The following is an 18536-nucleotide window of genomic DNA, read 5'->3' as shown; positions in this document are numbered from 1 at the left end:
GAAACAAGAAAAGTTTAGATTACATCGAAACAGAAGGCAAGCGGGCAACAAGCTGCGTCGCTACCCCCCTTTTGAATCGCAAAACCCAATCTTTTAAAAACAACATACATTGAAGAGCTATCTAATACACGATACAGTAAGCACACGTAAAAAGACCCACCAAAGTCCCTGGAAATTCTATTCTATGAACTTAGATGTGTTCCTACGGTTTTATTTCACTTTTATTGTAATAATTTGCTCTAAAAAGTTGATTAGTTTTAAACTTTTAGGGATTGATTTGAGTCATTTTGATATGATATCACATATGTTATTAAACTTGGAAGTCGGTGCGAACAATGCCGAAATCATTCTCCCAATGGCCCACGTGTTATTAGGCAACTTTTCATGTTTTTAGTTTCTCTCTTTTGATCTAGAAGCGAATAAGATGATGAAGCCAATACCTACCCGACGATCCCTCGTATGAAAATCGTTTTCACTTATTTAAAAATCAATGCCCGCCATTGGAGGTGGGGGAAGAATGACAACAAATGTGGAAATGGGGAGATAGATCCAGTGACTAAATCTGGTGATGGTGGTGGGTTTCTTGGACTTGCCAATGGTGGGTGAGAGAGCGGTCGCCGGCATATAAACAACCACACATAGAGAGAGAGGCCGCCAGAATATTGTTTTTTTATATGAATCTACCACCAATTCGATTTATGTTAGTGGTGTACATCGATAACTGGGGTGGGACGACGTTGGTGGTGCTGTTTTTAGTCTTTAAGGAGGTGCTCAAATTTTTTTACTTCTTGTTGTTATCCTCTGCGTAGAATATCTAAGATGTGTTTAATCGTCTTTTTATTGAGTTAGATTTGTACCAAAATGATGTTACTCTAAACTAATGACTAGTTTTAGGAATGCAAATAAACTATGGTTAATGATAAATGAATCAATTTGAAAAAGAACTCAATCATAATAGGTGATGATTACAAATGAGATAACCATATATACTCTATATATAATATAAAGTTAAAGGGTAAATTAAGACATCCATTTTAAATATTTTACAATCAATCTTTATTGAGGGTACATGGGTCATTTTTATCTTAAATCTCACATGTATTTTGTTGTTTCTTTAAATATTTACAATTTTAATCCTTCAAGTTTTTTAAATTTAAATAATAGTTATAACATTGGTTTTTTATTTTTTACCTATATATTCTTATAATTTCATTTATAACTCAACTTCCCCCACGATTATTAAATGGTTATAACTTTTTCATATGCCAATACTTTTTAAAAAAAATTTACACCATAAAAACGAGCATTTTATTCTCTTTAATTTGATTACCATATTGCTATAGTTTTCAAAGTTAACAAAAATTGCATTGGGGAGTGTTGCTGTCCGGTTTTGATGGTTTTAAATTAATTCATGAGCCAAAACATTAGTAACGTTTTTTCTCATTAAAAATCAAAATTGAGCCGTTGAAAATTGAAATCCGACCAAGGCAAACCATTACCAATAGTTAGGTTTCGATTTGGTTTGTACTTCGATAATAAATTGAGTTTAAAATAAGAATTATTAATCTATCTAAACATTCATTTCAAAGTTAAGCACCAACTAATAAATTATTTAAGAGAATCATAATATAAACAAAGATAATTTTGGTTACGTAAATGATAAACCTTATTGGAATAAATATAAGACAAAATCATAACAAGACCAAAACCGACAAAAAATCATACCAGAATTTAGGCTAAACTAAAGTTATAATAAAACGGCTTACTCGTATTAAATAAAATTTGCTTAGTTGTATTTTAACTATATATATATATATAGAGAGAGAGAGAGTTAGGTTCGAATAAAAACCCACTTGAGTTGTAAAAACTCTAGAAACACATTCTCAACCATATGTTTTTAATTAAAGATTAAATTTTATGGTTCATAATTAAAGTTAATAAAAAATGTTAAAGTTTATTTACATTTTCTCTCTCCTGAAAATATATATAAAAATTACTAAAAAATGTAAAAAAAATAGCAAAACATTTTTTTTTATGTTTTTGATGTTTTGTATTAAATATAACATATATTACATGTAACAAAAAAAACGATGTTACATAGGGTTTTCAAACTATACCTCTCATATATATATATATATATATATATATATATATATATATATATATATAATAGAACATATCTAATACCACGTAAGTAAATAACTAAAATTTCAAAATGCCTTCAATATTTACGGTTAGCTTCAGTTCAACTGTGAAACCGAACCAGCGAACGGTTTCACAGTTTCAAGCGAAATAATGAACACCCATAAATTTGTTACGTGATTACAAAAATATGTGTTTCCTGCTGCATCACGCGGGTACCCGCCTAGTAAAATCAAATGCACTTTAAAATTCGAAAGAATTTAATCAATCCAAATAAACCTAAGGATTTGACTAATGAAATGATTAAATCAAAATCCAAAGTATAGGTAATAAATAACAAGTTGAATTCAACTACTAAGACGAACCTTTATCTTCTTTCATAATTATGGCCGGCAATTAGGTTATATACTGATTTGGATAAATATTTAAACAGACATTGATATAAGTATTTTGTAATGTTGGATCTTGTCAAACTAAACTTTGATTAAAAGTTAACAATTTTGTTACTTTTAAAGTCAATACCGTTCACATATTCTCTGCCATTCTTTCTCACATAATTTTCTTTTTTTCATACACTTTTAGAAAATGAATCGCTTTTATACGATAGATTTCATAGGAAATTTGTTAAAAAAACCTACTTTCTAACGATTTTCTAAAAAAAAAGTTGTGTGGGAAAAACACATGCTTGAAAATCATTTTCAACCGTTTTACAACAAATTTTGGTTACAAAATTTTTACTAATGTATGCCGTTGCAAACTTTCTATAACTTTCCTACAAAAGCTATTTTATACTAATGATAAACACGTATGTCGTCGCCAAGGACCAAGCCCACCTCTTTCTTCCACGTATGCGAGCTCTCCTCCTTTCTCTTCCACATATGCGGTCATTGACTCTAAAACTGCCGGTGATTTAATACTTAGTTCTTTTAAAACTCTCGGTTAATAATGTTTATACTTCAAAATCTACTTATTTAAATGTGATAGGCTTTGATGGGTCGAAATCATTAGTGGGTCTCCTGTACCTACTGTGCTAAAACTTTATAGAATAATTGGAGTATACATCATGTCAACTCTTAATGTATTCTCAAATTAGCCAGCGCATTATCGATGATGTTTAATTGTTTCTAATTTATTAAGAAATTAGACAAGAACCGTCTAAAAGGTTTATATTTATTATGAATATTGGTTTGATTTATGTATAAAGCATTTTATGTCTAGCAACCCAAATATATGATTTATGACTTAAATCCTTAATATCCTTTGAAGACTGATACTGTATTGCAAGGAATTAACCGATTAAAGAGGTAGCGGCGCAGCTTGTTGTCCACTTGTCATCTGTTTCAATGTAATTATTACTTTTCCGTTTGCTATATAATTATTAAAGTTTTAGAGGTTATTTGGCAATTTTGTGTTGAATCAAGAGGCTTGACTAATTAAGAGATGTCCTCTGAATCATTTAACATTTCTCTGAAACCTAGCCATTAAAGACTTCATAAACTATAATTAAGATATGTTTTTTTAGTAAGCCAAACACTCTACCTCTAACCGATTCAGAGGTATGCTTTTAATGAAATCATTAACCGACTTTAGGAAATCGATATTCCTGCTGCAACACAACTTTCATATTTAAAAATTACGTTTTTTTTAACTTAAAATAAACTTGATTTTAAATTTAATTTTCCTTTAACAAGGTAGTGATTACATCGAAACAGAATAATGGAATAAGAATTAGTACTAAAAGAAGAGTAAATTAGATTAAGGGTGCTAACTGCTAAATCAATAACTAAGTTTTTTTTAGTAAAGTTTCAATGTTTCGTTGATTAAATAAAAAAATAATTATATATTTTTTCTAGAAAATATCAAATTGACATCATATTATAAACCACGTTATGCTTTCAACCGTCTATCTAGTTTATTAGTTTTAATAATTTTATATCTATTTCGGTAGGTTTCTACTCCCTTTCAACGACATCATATATGCGTTCGTTGTATACACACGCACACCTACTAGTACCTTTTGTTTCCACCATCTCAAAAGTCATCTCTTTGTTTCTTTCTCTTCTCTCTCTAAAATCTTTGTGCTTCCAATCATCGTCTTCAAGAATCATCTTACTAGCTAATCGAATCGTTTTTTGCTCAACAATTACAGATGGAATTACCAAAGCGCGGGCACCGATTTTTTAAATTCAGAAGCCAATTTTTAAGTGTTATTTTCTGCTTTTAGAGTTATAATCATATTAGGAAAACTGGTTAACTTTTTGTTACAAACTACATATTTTTTCATAACTCCTTTGTTTTGCTGTTCATAAATCAATCAATATGGCTACAAAAGGATATATTTCTAGCACCGGTGTTGTAGTGATGTCATGGATAATGCTTAGGATCGATTACTCAATGCTCTTCTGGCTCGTTTTCGGTGTTTTTCCTTATGAGAATCATGAAGGAAGGCCTCCAATTATTTAACACTTGATCGCCCATTGTTTTTTAGTTAATATCTACTATACTATTTACAGCAGTTTCTCCTTTCTATTTCGGTTTACTTTGTTCACAATATATAATTAAATCATAGTTTTTAGCTAGAACTCGTTAAGGTTATAAATATATATAGCTCTTTGTATCACGTTCACAAGGTAACATGTACAAATCGAAATCCAATGATTCCATCCGTGGAGGGAAGACACAACTTGGATACGCAGAGGTCGATCCATCGGGTCGATATGGACGAGTATGTTTTCTTTCTCTTCGTGTTTTACTATCATATATTTTAGTGGGATATTATAGTCTTTGAATATTCATGAAGAACTCTTGGATTCAACATGTACTAATTGTTTATATCCTTTTAAACAAAAGGATTAACTTAACCCTACCATTTATGAAAAAGGAACATGCTATCATAGGAATATTGCAACCTTACTTTTCTTGTTTACAGAAATCACTGGATAGAGAAATAAATTATTTACGAATTTTACTGTTTTAAATTAAGCGCAATAAATATGTGCTTATCCGATTATCGCACAGTTCACAAAATAATTTTGGATATTAATGGTAAATTGAATATTTTGTATATTAGTCTTCCTGAAAATAACCATTTATGATCTTTAAAACAACCAAAAACATTTGAACTCAGGTTTGTTACGTACCCTGGCTATATGTTTTAACTTATATAAACTTATTTGTAAAAAAGGTGTTCTACCAATTTCTTGGGTCATATGCAGTGGGTTGTTGGTTTCTGAAAAGGTGGATTGATTCATCATTGTAATTTATCTTTAAAAATAACTCGCTCATGTCATCAGGAAAGTTGACTAGTTCTTTAATCAAGATGCATTATTCATACCCTTTCAAAAATAATCAGTATTTTCTTTTCTTTTTTAATGAAAGTCAGATAACGACAATTCCTCTCTCTCTCTTTTTTTAAAAAAAAAATTGCGTACACAAGATATAACTTTTTAATACATAAATATTGTTCTTAAAAGTAAGTTTGAATACACAGTGGTTCATTTTTGAACAAGTAATAATATGTTAGATACTTACACTATGTTGACAGAAATTAATGAATATGAATTTCAATATGTTCGAGATTTATTGTAAAACATATGGTCTTGAAAGAATTCCTTTATATACACTATACACATATGTGGAAATTATTATAATTATTTTTAAAAAAATAACACAAGAGACATAAAATCAATGAAAGAGTAGCAAACCATTTAAAAAAACGTTAAATGTTGGCATAAGTTACATCAAATTTATATTGTTACTTCAATCTACAAGGAATGACACAAAGTTACACTAACAATGCTTGTAGTTCAAGGAAATACTCGGAAAAGGAGCAATGAAGACAGTTTACAAAGCATTTGATGAGGTTTTAGGCATAGAAGTGGCATGGAACCAGGTGAAACTCAACTGTGTTTTGCGGTCACCTGAGGATCTTCAACGCCTATATTCCGAGGTCCATCTCCTCAGGAACCTCAATCACAGCTCCATAATGCGATTCTACACTTCTTGGATCGATGCCGATAAACGGACTTTTAACTTCATAACGGAGATGTTCACCGCTGGAAGCCTTAGAGAGTAATCACAATCTTCCTTATGATCATACTTATGTCAACACATTTCAAAATCATCTAGAACAAAACTAAATAAGCAACAGCCAAATTTGGAACTCCTTCCCCTCTCAATTTTAAGTTTGACTAATACAAGACATTTTCGATCTAAGCTTCAAGGGGTGGTGCTCTGGTAAGCACTTGAGTCCCTCAAGCACGGATCTCAGGTTCAATTTTGGCGCTTCTAGTGGTTTTCTGCCTTTAACCCCTTGAAGATGGATCACATGTCCAGCATAAACTGCTTTTACATGAGACCGTAGATTCACAAAGTATTGGTGTTTTTTTGGTAATGGGTTCTCACAGTTAAGAAAAAAAATGACATTTTCAACCAAATTTGGTGAACTGGATTTACGTTGGGTTTTATTTAATTTAAATAATGTATATTTTTCATTAGAACTATATGTTTACACTCTAATGTTGTTTTCTCAGTTTTTTTCTATTTGTTTTACCATAACTTAAAACTATAATAATATGTTCACAACTTGGACATGATTATGCAGGTACAGGCAGAAATACAAGCGAGTGCACATGCGAGCGGTTAAAGACTGGGCTAGACAGATCCTGGAAGGCCTAGCTTATTTGCACAGCCACAATCCCCCAGTGATCCATCGAGATCTAAAGTGCGATAACATCTTCATCAACGGCCATCTTGGACAAGTAAAGATTGGTGATCTTGGGTTAGCTGCCACTCTATGCGACTCACAGCACGCTCATAGCGTCATAGGCAATGTTTCCTCAATCTTTAACTCTCTTAGGAGACCATATTATGGATGTGTTTCTAGTTTGGTTTCTCATGCACTACAACTATCTATAACTAAAAAAAAAATCTTTTATGAACATAAGCTATTTATTATTTTCTAACAGTTACACACATGAAACAGGTACACCTGAATTTATGGCACCAGAAATGTACGAAGAAGATTACAATGAGCTTGTGGATATTTACTCATTCGGCATGTGCGTGTTAGAAATGCTTACATCTGAATTTCCATACAACGAATGCACCAACCCAGCTCAAATTTACAAGAAAGTCACTTCGGTATGTTATAAATACAGAATAAGGATACATTGTTTCTATCATAAAACTAAAATATACATCAAACTATTAGGGAAAGTTGCCGAAAGCATTTGATCAGATCGAATGCGCTGAAGCAAAACGGTTTATAGGAAAATGCCTTGAAAACGCATCAACCAGGCCTTCTGCTAGAGAGCTCTTGATGGAGCCCTTCCTGGTTGAAGATAATGATCAAACATTGCCAGCCATTCCAATAATGACTTCCAAGAACCCTACTTCTATTCAAAAGATACTCGAGAAGGCCCCTTCTTTCGGTGTTCAGGATCCAAAAAGGACGACGAACATGAAGATCACAGGCACTATGAACCAGGAAGATGGTTCAATATTCCTCAAAGTATTCATCTATGATAAAACTGGTAAGTATTTGTATAATTTTTGGACCCATAGGTGGTTTAAGATTTTGCCAAGTACTTTTAGGCAATTTTTTGAAAGTGATCGTACTTCTAGGTCGTTCACTACCTTATCAAGCGAACTCATGCAAGTTCTGATAAATTTCTAGAGTTTGGAGTGACAAGCAAAAACAGCATGTAGATTTCGTGACAAACGAACTCCATACAGTGTTCCATCGAAATTAACCCATTCTGTACAATGTTTCACCAAACTCTATGGAGTTCACATGTCACTCAAGCTTACTTTCCAACTTTTTTCACCTGTAGCGAACCCCCTAGAAGTACAATCGTACTTAAGAAACACCTACAAAGTATAAATATTTCTACGAATACAAAAAATCGTTCTTATACCACTAAATCTAGACCTTTTTTGTTAGTTCGTTAAACTAGCCACTAAACAATTGAATTGGTAGGTAAAGCAAGGAATATATACTTTCCCTTTGACATTGAGAGTGACACGGCACATGATGTTGCTACTGAAATGGTGAAGGAATTGGAGATTAATGATTGGGAGCCGCTTGATATTGCTGAGATGATCGATAAGGAGATCACAAACTTAATTCCTACATCGAAGAAAGGTCCCATGGAATTGGCACAAACTCTTGATTATCATAGTTTCTGTTACGATGAAAATGATGACGACGACATTCCCCGCCCTTTCCACTCAACCTCGTCGCAGTCATCACCTCAAGCATCCCCACGGAGTCTTGGTACTGCCGACTGGACTCGAGGTAACCTCTAGTTTTAAAAAATTAAATTTCACTTTAAAGATGAAAGGAATTCCAATTTTGACAGGTTTTTCTACTAGTTTGATCAATAAAATGTTGGTTATCCTGTATTAAAATCTGTAACAATAAAACAGAAGTAATAATCGTGAACGATGAACCGGGCTTGTGTTTAACACAATTCCCTTAAACAGATTCGTGGTCTGTTCCCAGGGTACGCCGATTCGAAACGGTCGTAGCGTGCTGCCGGACTTGACGACTTGCCTGAAACGAAATCAAGAATAATGCTGTTGCAGCAGAGGAAGAAAGAGCTGTGTGTATTAGTGTGTCTTAAACTTCTGCTTATGGTCTGGTTTTATAACCACAAGATCATAACTGTATATTCAACCCCATAATGACCCAATTAATGGTCATTAGTGCAGAATATGAAACTGAAAATCATAATAATAATAATCAGTTACAGAATAATTATTAATGACACCATTAACAATTAGTTATGACCATTGACCAGCAGTTACGATTTCAATATCTCAAAAACAAATGCAAAAAATCGCCTCACGCGGGCTCGGGTTTTCGGAGCTGCATTCGTGTCCGCGGGACGTGCGGGCACGCACGAGTTTGATAGATTTTTTAGTCTGGAAACCCAAATTTGCACCCCCCCCTGCGCGCGGGTAGGAGTTGTAGTAAAACACATCACAAATTTTCAAATGTGTAGTGAGAATGGTACCTTATAAACCATTCTTAATTTTGTTCCCCAACCGATGTGGGGAAAAGTTTCATCACTTCATTATTTTGAGACATTTATTCACACACACTTTGCTTAATCTTCCAACAATCCCCCACATGAATGGAGGTCGAAAAACAACATTATTTCGATTAAATTTCAACAGTTGAATCTTGCATACAATAGGTAGATGTTACTTTTTGAACCTTTGCTTATGAAGCGCACTTAGCCCACTGACTCTGAGTAGACAGCGATGTCTTTGAACTCATCTGTCGTTTGTGTAGACGACAATACACTTCACACAAGACTCTCCCTGACAAAAGTCAAGTCCTCATAGTTAGGTTCGTTATGATCATGAACATGAGCCTGGTTCTGCGAGAGCCATTAAGTATTGTGCCCCAACAATTCGTAGCGACCCCACTTCTCTCTCACATAGGTGATTCACCATGTATGGTTACCTTAGTCGAATCATTAAAAGCCATAGGCTTAGCCTCACACTTGTCACTTTTAGGAATGGACTATAAAGTTTACCAACCATGTAGTAAACTACCTTTTAAATACTTAGGGTTATCCCCCCCACATTAACCTCATTAATTCATATAATTAGGTTTTCCTATTGAACTCAATTCTTGGGATCTCCAATCTGTTGAGTTAGGTTTCCTTCGTATGAACCTTTAATTTTTAAGGACTTTAGTCCCATTCCCATGGACGACTTCTAAACTAATTCTCTACTTAGGCCTTTTGTTAATGGATCCGCAATATTATCCTTTGACTTCACGTAGTCAACAATGATAATTCCTGTAGAGATTAGTTGTACCGTATTATGTCTACGTCTAATATGTCTGTTTTTAACATTATACATTGTGCTAAGAGCTCTGCCAATGGCCGATTGGCTATCACAATGTATACAAATGGCCGATGCCGGCTTAGGCCATCTTGGTATATCCTCGACAAATTGATGTAACCATTCTGCCTCCTCGCCCGCCTTATCTAGGGCGATGAATTCTGATTCCATCGTGGATCTAGCTATAATCGTTTGTTTAGACGATTTCCACGATATAGCAGCACCTCCAAGTGTGAATACATACCCACTTGTTGCTCTGGAATCATTCGTGTCAGATATCCAATTTGCATCACAATGTCCTTTAATAACTGCCGGATATCTGTTATAATGCAACCCGTATTCCCGAGTGTATCTTAGGTACCGAAGCAACCGAATCATACAGTTCCAATGAATTGAACTTGGGTTGCTCGTGTATCTACTTAGCTTGCTCACACCATATGCTAAGTCTGGTCTAGTAAAACTCATAAGATACATTAAGCTTCCGATAATTCTTGAGTATTCCAACTTATTAACGGGTTCACCTCTATTTTTAGCTAGATGTTGACTCGTGTCAATGGGAGTTCTAGCTACATTAGAGTCATTAGCATTAAACTTCTCAAGAATTTTGTTCACGTAATGGGCTTGACTTAAAACAAGTCCATTTTGGGTTCGTGTGATTTTAACTCCCAAAATCACATCCGCAAAACCCATGTCTTTCATGTCAAATCTTGCCTTTAACATGTTCTTTGTGGACGTTATGATTTTGTCATCACTTCCAGCAATGAGCATATCATCCACGTATAGACACAAAATGACATATCCATCTGATGTGTCCTTCACATATACACATTTGTCACATTCATTGATTTTGAACCCGGCATCAAGCATGACATGATAAAACCTTTGATGCCATTGTTTTGGAGCTTGTTTCAATCCATACAAGGATTTTACAAGTTTGCAAACTTTCTTTTCTTACCCAATGGCTATGAAACCATCAGGTTGTTCTATGTAAATCTATTCCTCCAGATTTTCATTCAAGAAAGCTGTTTTCACATCCATTTGGTGAACTTCCAGATTTCTAATGGCGACGATGGCAAGGACTAACCTAATGGAGGTTATTCGCGTAACTGGCGAATACATATTAAAGTGATCTAAACCTTCTCGTTGTTTATATCCTTTGATCGCCAACCTTGCCTTGTACTTATCGATGGTGCCATCTGGTTTCATCTTCTTCTTGAAGATCCATCGATATCCTAGTGGTTTACATCCTTGAGGAAGATCCACTAGTTCCCAAGTATGATTTTGTAAGATAGAATCTATCTCACCTTTGATGGCCTCCCTCCACTGAGGTCCTTCTGAGAAACTCACCGCTTGTTGATACGTTTGGGGTTCCTCTTCTACCATGTAGGTAAGGAAGTCAGAGCCAAAGGATTTTTCAGTCCTTTGCCGTTTACTCTTTCTAATTTCGACTTCCTCTATTTCAGATTGTTCTCGAGGTTCATCTCTTGCACCCGCGTTTTCTAGAACAATTTCCTCAACCGATCTAGAAGAACTCGGTTTTCCGTTATCCAAGCATTGGAACATATGTTCAAACCGGATGCATCCTTGGATTCTAGTATGGTGCCTTTGTTTATTCCAGGGTTCTTGGAATCATACACCACCAGGACGAGTATATCCTATAAATATACAATCCACTGTTTTGGGTCCTATTAGTAGCCGTTTCGCTGGTGTTACTACTACCTTGGTAGGCACCCCCATACTCGCAAGTATTTATATGATGGTTTATTTCCTGTCCATAATTCATATGGAGTTACATCTTTCTTCTTATTGGGTATCATGTTTAAGACATAATTCACCAATAAGATTGCTTCCCCCCACATGTCTTGGCTTACACCAGAACTTATCATCATGGCATTCATCATTTCTTTCAAAGTGCGGTTCTTCCGTTCCACTATGCCATTTGATTGAGGGGAGTAAGGAGGCGTGAGTTCATGTATGATTCCATCTCTTTCACACACATCAACAAAAGGTGAAACATATTCACCTCCTCGGTCACTCCTTACTCTTTTGATTTTCCGATTTAGTTGATTCTCAACTTTGGCCTTGAACAAGATAAACTTATCAATAGCCTCATCCTTACTCTTAAGTAAGTACACATAGCAATACCTTGTACTATCATCAATAAATGTGATGAAGTACTTACTCCCACCACGAGTAGGAATTGCTTTTAGATCACACATATCGGTGTGGATCATTTCGAGGAGTTTGGTGAATCGTTCAATCTTTTTAAATGACGATCTTGTTTGTTTTGCTTCGACACAAGTTTCACATTTATTATTTGAGTCAATATCGAATGTTGGTATACAATTAAGGTTAATCATACATCGAATGGAATTAAAGTTAACATGACCTAGCCTACCATGCCAAACATTAGAATACTCAAGCAAGTAAGCAGAACTAGTAGTGTTCTCATTCATTCCATTAAACACGGTTACATTTAGTTTAAACATACCATTAAGGGCATAGCCCTTACCAACTTACACACCATTCTTGGTCAACACGACCTTATCCGACTCAATAACCATTTTGAAACCAAACTTGTTCAACTGCCACCCCGACACAAGGTTCTTACGAATTTCAGGAACATACAACACATTGGACAAAGTAAGTTCCTTTCCCGAAGTCATCTTCAAGATCACATTCCCCTCGCCTTTGACTTCGGCCGTGGTGGAGTTTCCCATGAAAACCTTCTCTCCATTGGTCACCTCTTTGAAAGTGCTAAAGAGGCTTTTGTCAAAACACACATGACGGGTAGCCCCCGTATCAACCCACCAATCCTTGTTATCTTGCCCAACCCAGTTAACTTCGGTGACCATAATCGAAAGGTCCGTGACAATAGCAACAAGGTTTTCAACCTCACGAACCATATTCACTTGTCGAGCATTTTCATTCTTAGGAAGCTTGCACTCATTGGCCCAATGGCCTTGCTTTCCACAATTGTAACAAGTTCCTTGGAACTTCTTCTTCTTCCCAATTCTCCCCTTAGGACCAAGGTTGGAGCCTTTACCATGAAATTTCTTTCCACAATTTTTATTTCCCTTTCAAGATTGACCATGTTCAACAACATTGGCCTTTGCCATTCCAGGACCATCAATCCTTTTTAGAGCCATTTTGTTATCTTCTTCAATACGAAGACGAATGACAAGATCTTCAAGGGTCATCTCCTTTCGCTTATGCTTGAGATAGTTCTTGAAATCAACCCAACTTGGTGGTAGCTTTTCAATCATAGCCGCAACTTGGAATGTCTCGCTAAGCGACATTCCTTCCGCATGAACATCATGAAGAATAACTTGCAACTCTTGGACTTGGCTCATGACAGTTTTTGAGTCTATCATTTTAAAGTCCAAAAACTTAGCCACCACGAATTTCTTAGCACCGGCATCTTCGGTTTTGTATTTGCGGTCCAAAGACTCCTATATTCTTTGGCAGTCTTGGCCTTGCAATACACATTGTACAGCACATCCACCATACCATTCAAAATATAATTCCGGCACTAGAAATCCGAATGATTCCAAGCCTGAACCGCACTCACCGAATGAGCATCCATTTCCCCTTCATCAACATGGGGAACGGTTTCAGTCAAGAACCTCGCAAGGCTCAACGTGGTCAGATAAAAGAACATCTTTTGCCGCCACTATTTGAAATTCACACCGGTGAATTTCTCCGGTTTCTCAGCATGAGACGCGACTGTGTTAGGCAGTGGCGCAACCAAATTTGCTATGACAGCAATAGCGGAAGTGACGATGGCGGAGGCGGCAGTGTTCATGGACTGGAACATTCTGAAACGAAATGCAGGAAGAATTAGTAATCTTTCCAGTATTAAAATCTGTAACAATAAAACAGAAGTAATAATCGTGAATAATGAACCGGGCTTGAACACAATCCCCTTAAACAGATTCGCGGTCTGTTCCCAGGGTACGCCGGTTCGAAACAGCCGTAGCGTGCGGGCACGCATGAGCTTGATAGCTTTTTTAGTTCGGAAACCCAAATTTGCAACCCCCCCCCCCCCCCCACGCGGGTAGGAGTTGTAGTCAAACACATCACAAATTTTCAAATGTGTAGTGAGAATGGTACTTTATAAACCATTCTCAATTTTGTTCCCCAACCAATGGGGGACAAAGTTTCAACACTTCATTATTTTGAGACATTTATTCACACACTTTGCTTAATCTTCCAACATAAATCAGTTTTTTTTTTAAATACTAGATACGGTAGACATCACTTCTAATAGAGTTTTGTCATATGTCTTTACAAACTCCATGTAGGTAATCTCTGCTATGAGGACGATGATGGAAGTTCTCAAAGCTCATTAGCTTCATATAACTTCTCGAACTTCACTTATTGCTCTGAGAACGAAGATGAATATCAGTCGAGCTCGTTTGCAAGTCAATTTCCACAACATCCTGCAAAAACAAACAATTTGACAAGGTTTTGTGGTGAAGAGAGAGTGACCACACGACGCAATGGGCGACCAGATAAGACCCAACCTAGAGTTATAAAGAGGGTAGGATCAGCTGTTGACATTCGCAGCCAGTTGCTACACCGCTCGTTGGTTGAGGAGATTCACAAGCGATGTTTATTCAAAACTGTGGCTGCTATTGAAAACATTGGCTACCATGAGCCAGCTTGGTGAATTTCAGACAATATGTTTATATGTCAATGGGGTTTTCTAGGTAGTACCTACTTAAAGAGAAATTTGTGCATATGAATAAAGGATTGAACAGTGAAATTTGTGTGTTTGATTATTAGTGTGAGATTTGTAATGTATGGTTTGCAACTCTTGAGAAAATACACATTGTTTGAATTCTATATGCATATGTATTATGAGAATATTTAAACAGATTCGCGGTCTGTTCCCAGGGTACGCCGGTTCGAAGCAGCCGTAGCGTGCGGGCACGCACGAGCTTGATAGCTTTTTTAGTTCGGAAACCCAAATTTGCAACCCCCCCCCCCCCCACGCGGGTAGGAGTTGTAGTCAAACACATCACAAATTTTCAAATGTATAGTGAGAATGATACTTTATAAACCATTCTCAATTTTGTTCCCCAACCAATGTGGGACAAAGTTTCAACACTTCATTATTTTGAGACATTTATTCACACACTTTGCTTAATCTTCCAACATAAAATCAGGTTTTTTTTTTTAAATACTAGATACGGTAGACATCACTTCTAATAGAGTTTTGTCACATGTCTTTACAAACTCCATGTAGGTAATCTCTGCTATGAGGACGATGATGGAAGTTCTCAAAGCTCATTAGCTTCATATAACTTCTCGAACTTCACTTATTGCTCTGAGAACGAAGATGAATATCAGTCGAGCTCGTTTGCAAGTCAATTTCCACAACATCCTGCAAAAACAAACAATTTGACAAGGTTTTGTGGTGAAGAGAGAGTGACCACACGATGCAATGGGCGACCAGATAAGACCCAACCTAAAGTTATAAAGAGGGTAGGATCAGCTGTTGACATTCGCAGCCAGTTGCTACACCGCTCGTTGGTTGTGGAGATTCACAAGCGATGTTTATTCAAAACTGTGGCTGCTATTGAAAACATTGGCTACCATGAGCCAGCTTGGTGAATTTCAGACAATATGTTTATATGTCAATAGGGTTTTCTAGGTAGTACCTACTTAAAGAGAAATTTGTGCTTATGAATAAAGGATTGAACAGTGAAATTTGTGTGTTTGATTATTAGTGTGAGATTTGTAATGTATGGTTTGCAACTCTTGAGAAAATACACATTGTTTGAATTCTATATGCATATGTATTATGAGAATTTTTAAACTATATGTTGTTTATGTAAATTCTTTACTGGAAAACTAGACAGTTGCGGCCGTAGTTTGGTTGCACATGATCACTTCAAATCTTTATTGGCAATAATTTTGAAGAAGTGTGATTTGAAGAAGATAAGCGTCATCATTATCTAAGTGTTTAATTAATTTAACGCTTAATAGAGTCTCCTAAGTAGTAGATTTTTACTTAAACTTTTAATAAGGATTTATCAGTTTATTATTTAAACAGTTTCGTTTATCTTTAAAATCAAGTTCTATCAGGATGTTGTTTTTAGCATTAAATACATTATTAGAGTGATCATATTTTGTAAGTTCTTTCAAGTTTGTTTAATTCAGTTTATTAATAAGTGTTTGCAAATCTTGTCTAGTTGCGTTTTTTACCAATGAACCGTTTTACTTAAGTTATACCGACCAATTTGCGACCAGGATTGCTTTGCAACCACTTGCCGTGCTGAAATTTTAGGCTGAGATTTATTTTTTCACATTTTTATAGCATAATCGAGGATTATTTTTATTCAAAAGAATTTCTAGCGAAATTTATTTGTATTTTTAATTTGTTTTTCTTTTGCATTTTTTATTTTATGTTTTAATGTTGCATATGTTGTTTATGGAAAATGAAACATTGGATACCATGATCATCATGATGTTTAAACTTTGGGTGCTTATCAAATGTTTCGTTTATATTGTATCATATAGACTATACTTTTCACTCATATATTATAGGCATACCATATCCTCAAGTTCACATCTTTCAAACTTATTGAACAAGGTTGTATTAAATGATTACTATGATCTGTTGATAAACAAATCAATTCATTTATCCAGAAGAAAGAAGGCCACGTTCTAGTGATTCCAGATGTTTTAAGTGTATGGGCTCAAGAATTGTGATTATCTAGACTTTAATGTGGGGAACAAATGTGTTAGCATAGACATAACTTTCCAACAAAACCAAGCATCTTGCCGGTCCTCGTTGTTGAAGTTTACTACTAGAAGAAACACTAAGTGACCCCGGCAGATTACGGATAATCTGGGGGTTAAATAGATGTTTCCCACGAGGGTTAGGTCCGGCGAAGATGGTTGTTCTTCTGATGACCTGCAAAACAGACACCGTGAGCTCGTCACTGAGAAGGGGGGGGGGTACCTCCTTGTGACCACCCTCCGGCGTGAGAATCAGACTAGATTGCTCTTGAATATAAGTATATATTAAGAGAAATGACTAGAGCAGATATCAGATAATATATGAAGATATAAGATGATAATACCGTTCCAAGGTGTTGGAGTATTTATAGCCGAAGGTAGGTTTCCAAGCAGGTACAGCCGGCTGTATAATATTCCTATTCTACCAACTGTGGGCTACGCACGTGCCATGCTGGTGGTTGGTGGGTAGGCAGCGGCTGATTGTGACATGGCCGGCTGTGCACTATTCCTTTTCCACCAACTGCAAGCTACGCACGTGCCACAGTGAGGGTTGGTGAGTAGGTAGCGGCTGACAATGACTTTTAAGTACTAGAGCGTGCTCCTCGTCGTACTGTTGTCAGTGAGCTGTCGCTGCTTTGGTCAGATCTTTTGTCCATACCTTGGCAGGTACAGTACAAAAGGTCCTCTAGTAGCGTACGGACTGGCTCATTTGGGCGGGAGTATTCCCGGCTTTGGGCGGGAGTATTCCCGGCTTGCTCATTCCTTCTTCAGGTGACATTACTGAATTTTTGAGAGTTAGTGTCTTGTGCGTGTAGCCTTGCTATTAGTGCGGGTAGCCTTCCCTGATGGCTTGTATCCGCTGCTGCGGGAACAGGCGGGCTACTTCACCATTGGGAGGCTTTTCCTGCGGGAACAGCCGGCGTACTGCGCGTAAGGTCTTCATCTCTCTGAGCATGGTGGGTCCTGCGGATCCAGTTGGTCTTTGCGCAGACGTCCCTTTTAAGGTGAGTCTTGCGGGTCTAACTGGGCTCTGCTGGGACCTACCTCTTCACTACTGGATAAGAGAAAGACAGGTTTGGAAATGGCCAGATTGGGATTTTCCGTTTTCTCCCCAATCAAGATATCCTCTGTTTCGCCGACGAAAGTTCTCGCTCAGGAGCCAAAACAAACACGCCCACCCTTCTCACAACAAATTGTATAGCAGGATCATGCTAAAGAATTAAAAGGCTTTTAAGATTGATTTTTTTCTTCTGGCATATAAAAATCCTCATTGGTGATAAAGGTCATAGTAAATCCGATGGGTTATCACTCGTACTATAATCTTCCTTAATTACCACTACTAGAAAACCAAGTATCACTGACACATCATCATCAATGTAAGCTATCCTTCAAATTCCGATAAAACTACGGTGCTTTCCAAAACAAGCAAAAATAATAACAGATTTTACAAAATGACGGTCTACCAAATTAGTAATTAATTTGCGACCATTTTGTATTTTGTCTTCGGTTCTAATGTCGTTTTGCAGACCATTCTTTTCTAAAGATATAGTATAATTAAGTTGGTCTATTGTGATAGAAGTTGTATACTTCACATACCAATCTTAGGGAAATATTTATCTTAATATTAAGTTCTTCTTCACACTTATATGTTTCATGTATTCTTGCATGTTCTATCACTTCTTAAAAATGAAACACGTCAGTCTTGATTTATCATCTCTCTTGCCTATTCCTGTTGGTTCATGTTATTCAGTTTCTTAATGTATCGATCATCCTTATCATGACCA

General features: G+C 36.2%; 1 protein-coding gene across 1 annotated transcript; it reads left to right on the top strand.

The window, feature by feature from the left end:
• Nucleotides 1-4204: 4204 nt before the first annotated feature.
• On the top strand, nt 4205-15629 carry LOC143545992 (putative serine/threonine-protein kinase WNK5). The gene is made up of 7 exons (XM_077037751.1): nt 4205-4867; nt 5948-6213; nt 6746-6969; nt 7127-7284; nt 7355-7676; nt 8123-8440; nt 15254-15629. Exons 1-7 carry the CDS (start codon nt 4778-4780, stop codon nt 15619-15621), a joined length of 1746 nt encoding a protein of 581 aa, XP_076893866.1. The 5' UTR covers nt 4205-4777; the 3' UTR covers nt 15622-15629.
• Nucleotides 15630-18536: the final 2907 nt, after the last annotated feature.

This window comes from Bidens hawaiensis, unplaced genomic scaffold (assembly GCF_021521415.1).
Source record: "Bidens hawaiensis isolate Kalapana, Puna unplaced genomic scaffold, B.hawaiensis_p1.1 tig00014140_1, whole genome shotgun sequence".
Taxonomy (NCBI): domain Eukaryota; kingdom Viridiplantae; phylum Streptophyta; class Magnoliopsida; order Asterales; family Asteraceae; genus Bidens; species Bidens hawaiensis.
Note: the sequence above shows the minus strand (reverse complement) of the source record. Positions and strands in the feature narration are given on the sequence as shown.